The sequence below is a fragment of the Ostrea edulis genome, chromosome 5 (genome assembly GCF_947568905.1).
Source record: "Ostrea edulis chromosome 5, xbOstEdul1.1, whole genome shotgun sequence".
Classification (NCBI taxonomy): domain Eukaryota; kingdom Metazoa; phylum Mollusca; class Bivalvia; order Ostreida; family Ostreidae; genus Ostrea; species Ostrea edulis.
The window spans coordinates 17,203,830-17,219,089 of NC_079168.1; the positions used below are offsets into that span (position 1 = coordinate 17,203,830).

The 15,260-nt window shown below is 33.9% G+C and overlaps 2 protein-coding genes across 3 annotated transcripts; both read left to right on the top strand.

The window, feature by feature from the left end:
* The first annotated feature begins 1,334 nt into the window (after positions 1 to 1,334).
* On the top strand, positions 1,335 to 8,481 carry LOC125649866 (centriole, cilia and spindle-associated protein-like). 2 transcript variants are annotated; one of them, XM_048877700.2, is made up of 4 exons: positions 1,335 to 1,432; positions 2,029 to 2,618; positions 3,173 to 3,444; positions 7,151 to 8,481. In XM_048877700.2, the coding sequence occupies exons 2-4, from the start codon at positions 2,105 to 2,107 to the stop codon at positions 7,400 to 7,402; spliced, it is 1,038 nt and encodes a 345-aa protein (XP_048733657.2). In that variant the 5' UTR covers positions 1,335 to 1,432; positions 2,029 to 2,104; the 3' UTR covers positions 7,403 to 8,481. The 2 variants fall into 2 exon arrangements, with proteins under 2 accessions (XP_048733657.2, XP_056022797.1); XM_056166822.1 differs by lacking the exon at positions 1,335 to 1,432 and adding an exon at positions 1,541 to 1,706.
* Positions 8,482 to 11,953: 3,472 nt separating this feature from the next.
* On the top strand, positions 11,954 to 12,370 carry LOC125651298 (uncharacterized). Its single transcript, XM_048879869.1, has one exon. It carries the CDS (start codon positions 11,954 to 11,956, stop codon positions 12,368 to 12,370), a length of 417 nt encoding a protein of 138 aa, XP_048735826.1.
* Positions 12,371 to 15,260: the final 2,890 nt, after the last annotated feature.

The window sequence follows — 15,260 nt, forward strand, 5'->3', positions numbered from 1 at the left end:
CTTCTACTCCTCATAGTGCCTTCTGTGCGAATGCCATTTGAGCTCATTTTCGTAGCTAAAAAAAAATAACGCGAAACTTTCGCGAATAAACACGTAGCTTTCGCGTTTTAACCGAAACTTTTGCGAATTATCTCGTAACTTTCCCGTTATAATGCGAAACTTTCACGAATTATATAACGCGTAACTTTTGTGAATAAACGTATAACTTTCCGTTATATTGCGAAACTGTTACGTTTTAAAGCGTATAGGCTTTGCTTATAAACACGAATTTTTATGGTTTGAATTCGCTCAATATTAAATGAACTAGTATGAAATAATTCGTTCATTACAATGAAGGAAAATAACGATAGACTTGTCCAGCTGTACTTTGTTATTTAATTTTGTAAATGCAAATATCTCTTGATAAATAATTTGACTGCTTTAAATAACATCATGTTATTGACCTTTGATTCTGTTGTACATATTTTGAGTTATTAATTGTCATAATATTATAGGAGAGGCCTCACTAGACAATACTGTATGTTAAAATCAAACCAATGACAAAATTATAAAACAGTAAGAGTTGGTTACAAAGGTTGCTTTGAGAATTATATGGGTTTTTTCCAAAAGACGACAGATAAGGGACATAACCCTTGAAAATTGTGGATTCACCTCAATCGTAACAACTCGGCCATTTCCGTAACCGACAAATTTGTCGGTTACGGAAATGGCCGAGTTGTTACGATTGGATTCACCTATTACCGGAAGAACTTAGGTCAACAAATGCTTTCTAGAGACATTCTGAGGGGTTTTTCATGTTATCAAATGAAATAAAAGCAAATGTAGATTAAGCATTGTCAACCCCATTACATAATATAAATTCAGAGATTTAGTGGTTGATAATCTAATAATTCTTTGAAATTCTTTGACATTTTTAAAAAGCTAAGGCTTGGTTTTTAATGGACGAACTTTATACCCCCGTATTAAAAGCTTATTGTTAGTTAAGCTACATTGGTATTAATCAATTATAAATTTATATGACTTCTACTTTGCATTCAATAAAACTTTAATAGCATATATGCAAAAAGCGTGAATGCGTAAACGTCAGTCTTGGTTCCTTTTACTAATCACGAGTTCCTGTTCTACATTTATAACTAGATTTGTATAGAATAGTTCGCGTTAAATATGTAAAGCGAAAAATATGTACGCGTTTATTCGCGAATGTTTCGCATTAATTCAAAAGTTACGCATTAATTCGCGAATTAATCAAAACAAATGGTTAATGGTTAAAAATTGTCCCCACTCAGCTTGCCTGAACTGCGTACAAAGAATACATTGCCGTACGAACTAGTAAATATTTTAAACTTCCGCTTTCATTTTCAAATTACAAGTGTAAACATGTATTGCATCGAATCTAGAAGATCATATTCTGTACATGATTATGAATCCTAAGGTAAACCGTCAATGATTTGTGGAATTTTTTTTTTATTAATTTCGTTATTTTAAACGCACGTGCATTTCAATGCTGCGTTTTATCTTCTGCTGAGCGGGGCGCCAATTTGTGACAAGATCAAACGTATCCTGATGAATGCTTATACCTGTGCAGTTGAGTTTAAGTACATTCAGACAGCTGTAGATTATGTGCATGGGGTAGAAAGCGAAGTGGGGTGAAATATATATACATTTTTAAAATATGTGAAGTCTTTCATCAGTATGGACACTTTCAGGTGCATTTGTGTCTTAACAACACGTCTTGTTTTATACCACTGCTGAATATTAGAATTTAGCTTAAATATATGCAGAACATGAACGTTTTTATAGATATTGTAGTCCTTGGGGCTAGTGATACCTTTCACTAATACTCAGGTGACCAATATTGGGCCTGTTGTAATCAATAAATGACAGTTTGTTGAAAACAGAGAATATTGTGCATTTAATAGTGTTGAGCATTTTTTGAAAACTAAAATTTTGATAAAAGAACTTTTAAAAATCAATGTTTACAACAATTAACTCTCAATCAATTCTATGATTTTGTATTTTGTTTTGCAGATTTTGATGGTAATGCATTAAATTTTTGGATAAATGTAAAGTACAGAGGGAAAAGATTCTGTTTCTTTGATACAGCATGGTATCTAAAGCATCTGAATACAGGCGAGAATACCGCCCAGCTTCTCTAGTTAAAAACATTCCTACGTATTACGAGTCACTAACGTATCGTCACCATCGCCGTGAGCTTGAGTACGCTCACACACCCATTTCTTGGTTATCAGATTTGGATGATAAAACAGAGGCACCAGATGAAGAAGATATACCTGTTGTAAACCTGAAAATAGATGAGAAAGATGAAAAAAGGGATATGGAAAAAGAAGAGGGGATGAAAAATGAAGAGGATGAGGAGATTAATGACACTGAAGAGGAATTGGAAGAAGAGGAAATAAAAAAAGAAAAATCTGTGAATTATGATGAACAGAAAAAACCGGTTGGAGCACAAGAAAAATCAGATGTTTTGATTGAAAGGCAAACATCAGAGAGTAGGGAACTTACAAAACTAGCTAAGAATAAGCTGAAGAAATATAGCTGTACTGAGAATAAAAACAATGGCAGAATAAAGCCATCTCAAGACAAATACGAAATCAAAGGTAGGGATGTTGTCCTTTTAAATAAGGAATATATTCACTGTTTTGCATTGCACTGAATTCAAATGACAGAATATATAATCTGATTGGAATTCGTTAAGATTTGGTGTCTTTCTTCAATGTAAGGTTTTTATATTATGAGACCTTGGGAGAATGATTATGTTTGTGGAAAGTTTCACAAAATATTTACACTTACCAATGTTTTGTCAGTAAAAACCTTTGCTGTTCATTGTATTTCATTTCTTGGTAAAAGCACTGACCTTTCATGAAAAGCTGACATAAAAACCTAAAATATATGAGTTAAATTAGAAAATGCTAAAAGAGTGAATGTCTAGTTTGTGTGTATGATGTACTTCTTCATAATGATCTTTAGTAATTATACAAATTATCCCATGTTTTCATTGTTTTTATACTCAATAATACAAAGTCAATATTTTTACATTAAAAATAAAATAAATGTCTGTAAAATTTGCAGGTGTACAATTTTCTGTTCACATTTAAATCATGTGATTATTATATGAATCTTTGATGTAGAAATATCACTCATTATTTTTTAGAGGAATTTCTAGCACCAAAAAACGTTGATGAGAAGATATTTGTTAAAAGACCAAGGCGTCCTGACAGAAGTAAACAGATCCTACCTCGTCCCAAAACAGCCTGCTCGTCCTCTCAACCACAGGAGTCTATGACGCGTCCTTTATCATCAGCGTCTCCGAGGCCCTCCTCCTCTGCTTCCTGTGATAAACCCCCTTTTGTACTGTATGGCAGTGGTGACTCCGAACTCAAAACAGGGAACAAAAGAACTCACAATGTCCACTGTTCAACTGATGTAAGTTAAATAATGCTAGTTAATATTTTTGTCCAGATTATGAAGCAAAACTAGTTTATGAATGATGCTTTCTATCTAGCAGTCCACCAGTATATATCTTTTGCTTTGTTTGCAACCATGTGTATATAGATCATTGTGTTTTTAAAAACACTTCTGGGAAGGGGAGACATAATTATCACAGGTTTGGGCCTCAAGACAGTCTGATAATTTTACATATAGAACAAACTAATTCTTCTGTTTCATATCATTCATTCAATGACAGTCAGTTTAGTAGGAACTATGGGCAGTGTAAAACATCTTTCTGGCCTGGAACATTTTCAATTCAAATAATTATATGAAGTACTGCTGATATTGATACAGACACGGTGTTGGAAAAAGAAATTGATTTGAAATTTTAGTTGGATTACATAAATTAAATGTAAATCTTAGTTTCTGTACATTTCTGCGGCAAAGAAGTTCGGTCAAACATGAAATTTGTTGGAATTTCAATTATATTATTCAAAGATGATAGAATATTTTTTTTTACATTTTTGTTGTCAGGACCATAACTTTAAGCATAGGCCATTGATATAAATTTGGTATGTGGGTAAACCATGATAAGACCACTTAAATATGATCCCTATTAAAAAAAAATTTTAAAAACTATGGAAAATGGAAGGGGAGACATCAGTTTTAGTATGCTAAAACAATTCTTTCTAGTTTTACATACAGATCAAATTGTATGTCGAGGCATATATTATTCAGCATACATATCCTTTACAGATACTAATCTATCAGTGCAAGTGCCATATTTTCTAATCATTGTTGTCTTCAAATCCACCTATTTTAAATTAGTGCTGACTCAAAATGGCTTCTTATATTCTCTCTGAGTATGGTGTATATAAGTGTGCAATAATTAAATCTTCAAAGTACTATATCATTGATTTTTATTACTATTCATTAAGCAGCTATAATTCAGCTTGTGTTCATAGTTTTCTATTCTTGGCTCTACGTGTCTTGTTATCTGATGCTTGTTTAACACCAATCTAATTAGAATAAGATCTTCCCTCCGCTACCCAGTTTTCGATATCGAAAACTGGGGAGCAGATGGAAGATCTAATTTTAATTAAATTGGTTTAACACCAGACTTGAGTAAAACAAAGCATTTGTTAAAGAGAGAAAAAAATGATTTTTATATGAGATCTTCACAAATTTTAGTGGTGTTGTGACTATTATCTCATTATTTTACATGATTTCAATTTTTATAGGTCTTGGAATTTTAAAAATCCTTGAATTTGATTTTTGGTCTTAATGAACATCATGGAAAACATTAGGTGCTGCTAAAGGTGGCTCACTACACCCAGAAATAGTTTCACAAATCAGTACGAATTGATTTAATCATAAAAGATATGATGATATACCATAAGTCTATATGCCAAAAAGGCAAAAAATATACAAATTTGGTTAAAAACATGATTTTCAAACAAAAATGATTTCAACACATATGAGCAAAAGACTCTTGGGGATTTGAACTCGAGATCTGCAGTTCACCAGTCCAATGCTTTAACCACTGAGCTACAATGATAGACAAACAAATCGATCGATACAAATAATTTCACAAAACATTTAAATCGCCATCTTGTGACGTGGTGTCGTACAGAGTATAAACTTTAGTGTAGTGAGCTACCTTAAATATCTGCTTTTGGACTTACCTTTCTTCGAAATTTGTGCATTGTTTACGAAAGTTTCCTTGGTTACCAGTACTTTTTAGGCCACCTGAGTCATTCAGGTGACCTATTGCTGTTGGTTTTCGTCCTTTGTGTGTCATCCGTTAACAATTTTACACTTTTAACTTCTTAAAACTACAAGGCCAACTGTTAACATTTTTGGTGGGAAGCATCTCAAGGTAAGACAAATATAAATTGTGAAATTTATTACCTTACCATCCCTGGTGCCTCATTGGCAAGGCCAAATATGCTTAAAAAAGGGCCATATATATTTTCAAAAACCTTCTTCTTTACTCCCAGACATCTGGGAGAGAAACTAAATGCATGGATATATAATGTTCATGAAGCCTTCTACTGAAATTGTGAAATTCATGGCCTTTAGGTCAGGGGTTCATGTCCTACAGCAGGGCCAATATGACCATATAGTGAACATGTATCAAATCTCAAGAAAATCTTCTATACACCCATATATATTTGAGAAAAACTAAATGCATATGGTAATGATGTCCATAAAGCCCTCTATCAAAATGTGAAATGCATGGCCTCTGGGTCAGGGGTTCAGGTCCTTTGCCAGGGCCAATATGACCATTAGTGAAAATGTATTAGACCTTAGAAAATCTTCTTCTCTAATCACATATATATTTGAGAAAAAACTAAATGCATGATTCTGATGCTCATGAAGCTCTCTACTAAATTGTGAAATTCGTGGGTCAGGAGTTCAGACCCTTGGGCAGGGCCAATATGGCACATGATAAAAATGTATTAAAAAATTATTTTTTCTTCTCTACTTTCACAATCATGGGAGATTAACTAAATGCATGGTTATTGAATTAACGGCCCATGGCAGGGATTTATCTAGGTTGTTTTTACTACCGGTAAAAGGTACCTTTCCCCTTTGGCAACAAATGGATACTTCCCCTTCCACATATAAAAACTCCCCTTCATTTGTAGAAACTTGACAAAATTGTATGAGAATTTTCTACCAAAATCATTTTTATATATTCTAAGTCATTTTTTGTAATTGTCAGACTTAGTTACAATATAGATAAAATGAGTTATCAATCAAATTATATGGCTATAATAATTTGTGGATATTATATTCCATGGATGTCCCCCATCCCCTGAAAGCTCATGACTGCATTCTCAAAAATTCCCCTTAAATATAAAATGGGTAGTAACATCTAGATGCTAGATGCTGGATAAAACCCTGCAGGAGTTTGGGGGTTTGGGGGGGGGGGGGTCAGGAGTTGGGGGAAGTAAAAAGTGATTTATATGCTTCAAACTTTCATTTTTCCTTCTTCTGTAAATGAATAGGAATTGTTTGCATATTTTGAAAGATCGTAAACATGTGCACAAAGGAGTCCATTATATTGAGGCTGAAATGCAAATATGAGACTCCCTGTATGGGCTATGATACTCAGATGACTGTTAAGGACCCTGGGCTTCTTGTTTTTAATGTTTTGTTGTCTTACCTAAAAATAATATGATGGTCATAATCACTCATTGGTATTCTGTTTAAAAATATTTTTTAATAGAATTGTAACCTATCAAATTATGAACAACAAAAATCTTGAGGCAGGCCTGCCTTGAAGGACTTCAAAGCCAAAATTGGTGCTTAAATGGGGAAAATGCTGTTTAGGCCAACTCTCAAGATTATATTATATTTCAACATTGTAGATAATAGATTATAGGTTTGAAATGAAAATATGAAAAATTCACAGATAATGTATGACGGAAAATAATTATATTAAAGAAACTTAATACACTGTAATAACAATATGGCATTTTTCAGAAAATTGTTCTCCCTATAGGTCTTTTCTTTCGTTACCCTGAATTGTACTCCCCTATAGGTCTTTTGTTACCCTGAATTGTTCTCCTCTATATACTTATATTACTTGAATCAAAGTACTAGATTTTACAAATACATGTATATTACATGTGTATATTACACAATGATTTAGTAGTGTTCATCTATAGTTTACAACTTCACATGTTTGTAGATTTACCCAGCTGCTGTAAAAGCTAGGCAACAAAACTACATCAGAGCAAAAAAGTTGGAAGACCTAAGGAAGAAAATTCTCCTACAGAAAAAGAAACAAAAGAACATACAAACCACTAAATTCTCCAAGGAGACTACCGCCTGGCACAGCGAGTACCAAAACCAATACCCCACCTACGACAAGGAAGAGTATGCAAGACGACTAAGGGCCCTGGAATTCGCAAGGGCTCGGAAAGTTAAATGTGATTTGTAATAAACTATTAAGGGCTCTGGGATTTACAAGAGCTCAGAAAATAAGTCAGTTGTGATCGGTAGTTGTAAAGATATATAGGACATGGATCTCAGTATATATATATACTGTAATATTTATTGTATATTGTATGGATATAGATGTAGATATAGGTTCTTGTGTGTGACAATATTGCCAGAGGAAGGTCCTGTGTGGCATTGCTACAAATCTGAAAATCATCATGCCTGTATTTATTAGTTAGTGTAAAGTGCAGATACAGGCGAATTAAAGATATTTTAATCTATTTATTATCAGGTATGCTCAGCAGATTTTGTGAAAAGTGATATGTGTTGAACAGCTTGATTAATAGTATCAGAAAGATCATATTACCTGTAGATTTAAACAAGAGAGAGGATAATGGCTACAAGATAGAAATGAAAATGAATACTGTGATAAACTATATATGACAGGTTTTGTTTCTATGAAGTTTACTGTAATGACCGACACTGAGGCCAATAACCATGCAATTTATATATGTAAAGATCCTTTCTGTGTTTTAATGCCTAGAATTCATTATTGTTATAAATGTTATTCTTATAAGAGGCAGATTAAATTATTGGTACCAGGTAATGTTTAAATATTGGTACTTGCATCATTTTTAAATTTCATAGATCTTGAGATTTCAAGCTGGATTATCTTTATATATTAGTTGAATTTTATTTTCCCCAAGAAGGTTTAGAACCAGTTGTTATTTCACACTTGTCTGTGTCGTGGATTAGATGTTGTGTTACTTAGTCCTTAAACGATTTTAGAATTTCTCAGTTTACATTGGGAAATACTTACACATGTACATGTATGTGCATGTATGTGACTGTTTTAAATCTAGATACAATGTATATATTATCTAATTTAATTAAAATCAGCTATTTTTAATCCACTACCGCTTCTCAAGTGGTATCAGATTGAAAACAGCTGATTTTAATTAGATTGTATTTTATCAAATGTAGTTTTGGTAAAGATTCATATTTTATATAAAGATGTGAAATGTGGTAAAATAATTTCTTTTCATGTATTAAAAAAAACTGTCATCATTAAATAAGAAAGTTTGTCGTATCTCCTTTCGAATTAAATTGAGTTTTTCCAGTAGTTTTCAATTTATAGGGAACAGTAGATTTAGTTCAAATACAGCCATAACTCACTATATCAGAGTAAAGAATTAGTTCTAAAATTTAATACAAATTCGGTATTAGAAATGTATAAAGCACTCCCAATTATTCTTTTTTGTGTGTGGTGTGAAATTCAGCAGTGCCATGTAACACATCACAAAAGACTTGCAGGCACTTACCTTGTTTTACCATTTATGTTCTACAACACTCATTAATTCATACAAATACATATATTGTTTACCCACATTATCTCTCTCAAGTATACAATGGTATACAGAAATGTAACAGAAACAGAGAGCTGTAACATGCACATATTACATTTACAAATAATAGATGCGTGACATATCACTTATCAAGTAAAAAAAAATACAATTGTGTTATTATTAATATGAAGTATGGGCATTCTAAATAGGGGAGCACATTTTATTTTCTTAATGAAAGTATATGTACAGAGTTTTCTAAAAACCCAAAAAAAGCAGTGTTGTTGGACATGATTTGTTAGAAAGTGAAAACATTCTTATTTGTTTATAATTAGGTGATAACATTTCATTCTTTGTTTTTGAGCTACAGGTCAGTACATAATGAAATTCATCTCTATTCTATTGTAAATTACAGTAGGTATACATTATGCCCTTGGTATGTTGGTCCAATGCCCACTTTCAGTTGGTAGATGTTGATTGCATGTTCAGAATCTACAAAAAAATTTGATAATAAATCAAGATTTCAAATTTCAGGTTTTCTTTATAAATTCTGTAGTTTAATGCTTTTGGTGAAATTTTAAGCATAGAATGCCAATTTTGTTTGAAATGATCAATTAATGTTAGTTTTACTTTCGCCTTTAACCACCTTGCATTACATGGAACTACGCACCATGCATTACATGCAGTTTGATAGAATTAAACCCTAGAGAAAGTCCACAAGACTTCAAAATGCTTTTAATATTTTCAATCCAATCAATTTTCCCTCTTATATCTTGAATTAAGATAAATCTCAATTTATAAAGTGAATTTGCAATCTTTGTTTCTTTTCCATTAATTAATTTTGACCAGTAGGATATCATGCACGTTTTAATTTCAATTTCCATGCAGTATTGACCAAGTTCGCCATATATCATGAAATTTGATAATGTGTGTAAAAAAAAATTATTGATATGTTTTGGGCTTAGCTGGACTCGAAATGTGTGTAAATCCATGTATCAGAAAGACACCCCTGATTTAAATCCAGCTTAGATGTAATTATACTGATACATCATGCAGGGTTTGTTTGCTACTCGTGCAAGGCATGGAGATGTCATTTGATATTTCAACCGATGTTTATACATAATTCAATAAGGAGTGGTTTGTAACTTAAAAAGTGAATGTAGTAATTACCATAGTGATTATTGTCTTTATCATCTGAGAGGCTTCTTTAATTTTGCTAATACTGTATAAAAACTAAATGTATATTTAGGAAAAGGAGTATCACTGTACGGAAGCCGATAGGTGCCAGGGTATAGAATTGATATTCATTTAACTGGCGACCGCCACTTAATTTATCTGGCGGCTGCTACTTAATTTATACATGGCGGCTACCAATTTGAAAAACAATTTCGTTCATAGGGGCCTATTGCTGAGTAATTATTTTGGAAAGTTTAGAATAGTACGCAAACACATAGCATTGTTTTTCAAAGTACATGTATAGGGACAGTCGGGGAGAAATTGTCTTTTACAATTGTTGACAAGCAGAAAAAACACCTAAAAATGTCTTTTTTGCCCAAACTTTGTACTCCTAAATTGGAGGGAGGGGGCTCCGTTCGTCCTTAATTCATCAGTTCATTCGTTATTACATTTTTACCATTCATTACTACCACCGAAAGAGTGGGGTGTGGGCCAATCCGCCAATTAATCTTATTTCACATGTGAAAATAATTTATTTTGCATCGGAAAATGAACGTTATCAAAAAAAGTGGAGGGTCCGCTCCTTGGTTCTACGTGCCTTATACGTTGGTATATTATTTGCTCGTGCGCGAATTTGTCGACATTTGATATCACAAACATTTATATAACTTTGTAAATTAACAGCACAATCGAAAAACAATAATTCAGTGCTCTTAATTGTATATCACATACATATTACTAAGCATTGGAGAGGGATTGCACCCGTTTCCTTTTGAGAAACTGGCGACCGCCATATAAATCATTTAAATTAAGTGACGGCCGCTAGTTGATTTATATGACGGCCGCCAGTTAAATGAATATTCATTCTACTGTTTGTTACCTTCACCTATTCATCAAAATTGTGAAATTTCGCAACTCAAGGGTTTCGATTCCTGTCGGATCCAAAATGGTCATAGTATTTTAATTTATAATTCAGTATAATATATATTTTGTAAAGTCTTTCATTAGTATGGGTATTTTCAGTTTAAAAAAAAACATTCATCGCAGCTTAGATTTAGCCAGTTTTATTATTTAGTGTGAAAAAAGAACAGAGGTGGGGTATATATAATACGAGAGCAAAGCTCGGTTTACCTTCTTAATGAGATAAAGGTGTGAAGTATACTGGCGATCGATTCGTAACGTGACAGGATGAACAATTTAACACATCGCCATAATGACCGACTTCCTATGATGGAAGCAACGCATTGACAGGAGGTACGTGACGAACGACACAAAATGACACCGAGATAATAATGTTCTACTCAGTATATTCTGTTTAATCCTAATGCTGCGAGGGAAGAATAGGTGTCTTGAATGTGGAAAAAACCGACAGGAAGCTGATAAAAATCAAACGATGAAAACCATGCAATTAGTACTGTCAGTAAAACAGCATAAGTTTCACAGTCACATTGGAAGCAAATACATAGAATTCCAAATGCATGGTAAATATATATAGCAACTGAACTGCCCTTGCATGTTAAAATTCAAATCCTTTTGGCTGATTAGTCTGGCGCATGCCTGATCCAATTTCCGCTACGCTACATTAGGGTCAGGTAGCCTAATGTAGCGTAGCGGAAATTGGGTCAGGCATGCGCCAGACTATTGGCTGATTTGCAAAACAGATTCAAGACAGAAGCAAGAGAAAGGAAAGGGCCTGCATTGTCTTCATTAGCATGACATCATCTCAATCACGGGTGTTAGTCGTTCTTTAACTTAGGCCAATTAAGATTAATTGATAGATTATCATCCCCGCCCGCCCCTAAAAAAAGGGGGTCCACCCCGATTTTTTTTTATTTTTGCAAAAATTACGATTTCAAACAAACTTGCTTCCCAGTGACATGAGTGAATGAATAAAGTCACAGAGTGTTGGTTTTATATCTTCTACCAAGGATTCTTTGAATGTTAACTTGATTAACACTTTGATGATGCATTTTGTCAAATTTTTTTTCTCTCGGGGAAATCCTCCCGGGCCACCCGATCTACAGTGTAGAAGTATGAGGGATAATTTATTATTTTTTGGATTAGCGGAACGTAAAAATGGCAGAGAGAACTGCGCAACACTAATAGATGATTTTTGTGAGAATCAACTAGGACTTCCTTCAGTGTCCGAAAATATTGAACGAGCACATAGACTGGGTGGGCGGAACGAAGAACGGACAAAACCACGGCCCATAGTAGTGAAATTTGCCTCATACAGAATGAGAGAAAAAGTGAGGGAGAAGGCAAACAGATTAGCAGGAACATCCTTCAGTATACAGGAACAGTTTCCAAAGAAAATACAAGAGAAGAGGAAAATGTTGATTCCTATTATGAATGAAGCAAGGCGTAATAGGAAAAGTACGAAACTGGTTAAAGACAAACTCTATATTGACGGAGTCGAATACACCGGTCACTCGAATGCTGATGCATAGGGCAGACAGGAGAATACCCCATGTGAAAATTTGAAAGTAATATCCTGGAATATTAATGGAGGGTTTTCCACAAAAATTACAGAGCAAAATTTCAGAAATTTCATTCTCACATACGACATTATACTTTTGACTGAGTGCTGGCTAGAAAAAAAACTATAACCAACATATTGATGGTTTTGATTGTTACTTTTTCCCTAGACAAAGGAGCAAAAGTATTCAAGGAGGTGGAACAGTTATTATGATCCGTAAAAGTATCTGTAAATTTGTGAAACTTGTCAAAAACCAACACGATTCCATTATATGACTTAAAATTCAAAATGTGCTGCGGAATTTGGATGATGATTTATACCTAGGATGTGTGTATATCCCCCCAAGTAATTCAAGCTTTTACCGACTTTATGATTGTGATATCTTTAGTGAATTGGAGAATCAAATAGTGTCATATCTGGCTAAAGGGAAGGTGATGATACTTGGGGACCTAAATGCAAGAACTTCAAACAAGGCTGATTTCATAGCGGATGATATACTTAACAGCGATATTTTAAGTGAAGTGGCCGAAATGATCACTTATGAGAACGACTGTATTTTGCCGGTTCGAGTCAACCCTGATGTAATACTGAACGATTACGGTTCCAAACTTTTATCGATGTGTAAATCCAGTGGGCTACGTATATTAAATGGACGACATAAACAAGCAATGGACAGGGATTATACATTCATGGGAGCGAGGGGTTTAAGTGTGGTGGACTATTGTATTTCTACCCCGGAAATATTCGAGTTAATAGATAAATTCATTGTCTCCAATTTCACCACTTACTCAGACCATGCACCTTTACATCTTCAACTTAAAGCTGGGAATTTTAAATTCGAAGAGCGGCCTAATAATACCGATTTACCTTTATTTGAGAAAGTTAGGTGGGATGCCGATTCTTTAGAAAAAGCCAAATGTGCACTGATATCGTGTGTGGAATCTTTACAGACAGCAGCTGAAACACCCGATGAAGAGCAACAAGGAACGATTGATTCGTCTGTGGACCATTTTACAACAGAGATCGCGGATGCTATGGAGCCGTTCTTCGCACTGAAATCTAGACTAAACTATCAGCGTAAAATTGCTCACTCAAACGTATCATCGCCTATTGACAAGCCATGGGTAACCACTGAGCTGAAACGAAAATACAATGTCCACAGGAGTGACCTCCGATTATTCAATCGCAATAAAAACTCTGTAAAGCATCAAAATCTCATGCAATCAAAGAAGGAATATAAAGCTTTAGCATCGAAATTAAAAAGACGATACCAACGCGCAGAAGGGAACATGCTTGATAGTATGCGCAAACACAACCCTAAGGCATTTTACAGACTATTTAAAAGGAAAAAGGGACAGCCCAAAAATGTTAACCCTGGTGTCTTCTATGAACACTTTAAGGAACTAACAAGTAATTCGAACACGACTGCGACTACCAACCCTGAGCGTGCGAACGACAATCTCTGTGTTTTTGAAGAACTTGACTGTGAAATAACAGAAACTGAAATCACCGATGCTATCAAACGATTAAAGAGAGAAAAATCGCATGGAACGGACTTGTTGATTAATGAATATTTTATTGAATTTAAAAATGTTCTTGTACCTATCATTCACAAATTGTTTAATCGCATTTTTTCATCAGGTTTCTTCCCTCAAATGTGGTCAAAGTCGGTCATTGTTCCAATACTAAAGAAAGGGGATGTATTAGACCCAAATAATTATAGAGGTATTAGCTTAGTTAGTTGTTTCTGTAAATTATTTACTTCTATTTTGAACCAGAGATTATTGTTATGGTCAAATTCCAATGATGTTATTACCGATGCGCAGTTTGGTTTTCAGCCAAAGCGGGGCACAGCTGAGGCTATATTTAGCCTGAGTTCAATTATTGATATGACATTATGTAAGAAAAAAAAGTTGTACTGCTGTTTTATAGATTTTAAAAAGGCGTTCGATTCAATTGAAAGAATAAAATTATGGAAAAAACTTAGCACTGTTGGCATAAAGGGGAAACTACTCGGTATTATTCGTGTGATGTATGAAAATATGAAGTCTTGTGTCAGATCAGCAGGAATGTTGTCTGAGGTTTTCAAAAATGATATCGGTTTATTACAGGGGGAAGTATTGTCACCCATACTTTTTTCATTATATGTTAATGATTTTGAGATCGAATTCTTAACAAAAGGAATGATCCCTGTACAAATACAAGAATTAAATCTGTTTGTCTTGATGTATGCAGACGACATGGTTATTTTTTCCGAAAGTGCTAATGATTTGCAGAGCATGCTGGATACACTTTTTATCTATACCACAAAGTGGGATCTTTCAGTGAATGTAGAAAAAACAAAAATAGTTATTTTCAGAAATGGGAGTAAAATTAGCAGTAATGAAAGGTGGCATCTGAATGGGGAGCCTATAGAAATTGTTGATAAATTCACATACCTGGGTGTTTTAATGAATTACAATGGAAAGTTTAGCACCACACAAAAGCAATTGGCCAGCTAGGGCAGAAAAGCAATGTTTTCCTTGAAATCTAAAGTCAGCCAAATGTATTTAAACACAGAAACAATGTTATCCTTATTTGATACATATGTTGCAAGTATACTTAATTACAGTTGTGAAGTTTGGGGTAGCCATAGTGCAAAGGATGTTGAAAAAGTGCACTTGGAATATTTGAAGTCTGTACTGGGTGTCAGGAAAAATACAAATAATGGTATGGTGTATATAGAAACAGACAGACTGCCCATGAACATTGTTCGCTGGTTTAGAATTTTTAAATTTTGGTTTAAATTATTACAAAGTGAAAATTGTATTTTGAAAACATGTTACAAAAGTTTACGTGAAGAAGCAGACAAGGGTGGAAAT

Coding starts and splice junctions, on each gene's coding strand:
- LOC125649866 (XM_048877700.2), top strand. CDS start 2,105: ATGGTATCTAAAGCATCTGAATACAGGCGAGAATACCGCCCAGCTTCT. Junction 2,619..3,172: donor AGACAAATACGAAATCAAAG/GTAGGGATGTTG, acceptor ATTATTTTTTAG/AGGAATTTCTAGCACCAAAA. Junction 3,445..7,150: donor ATGTCCACTGTTCAACTGAT/GTAAGTTAAATA, acceptor ACATGTTTGTAG/ATTTACCCAGCTGCTGTAAA.
- LOC125651298 (XM_048879869.1), top strand. CDS start 11,954: ATGAGGGATAATTTATTATTTTTTGGATTAGCGGAACGTAAAAATGGC.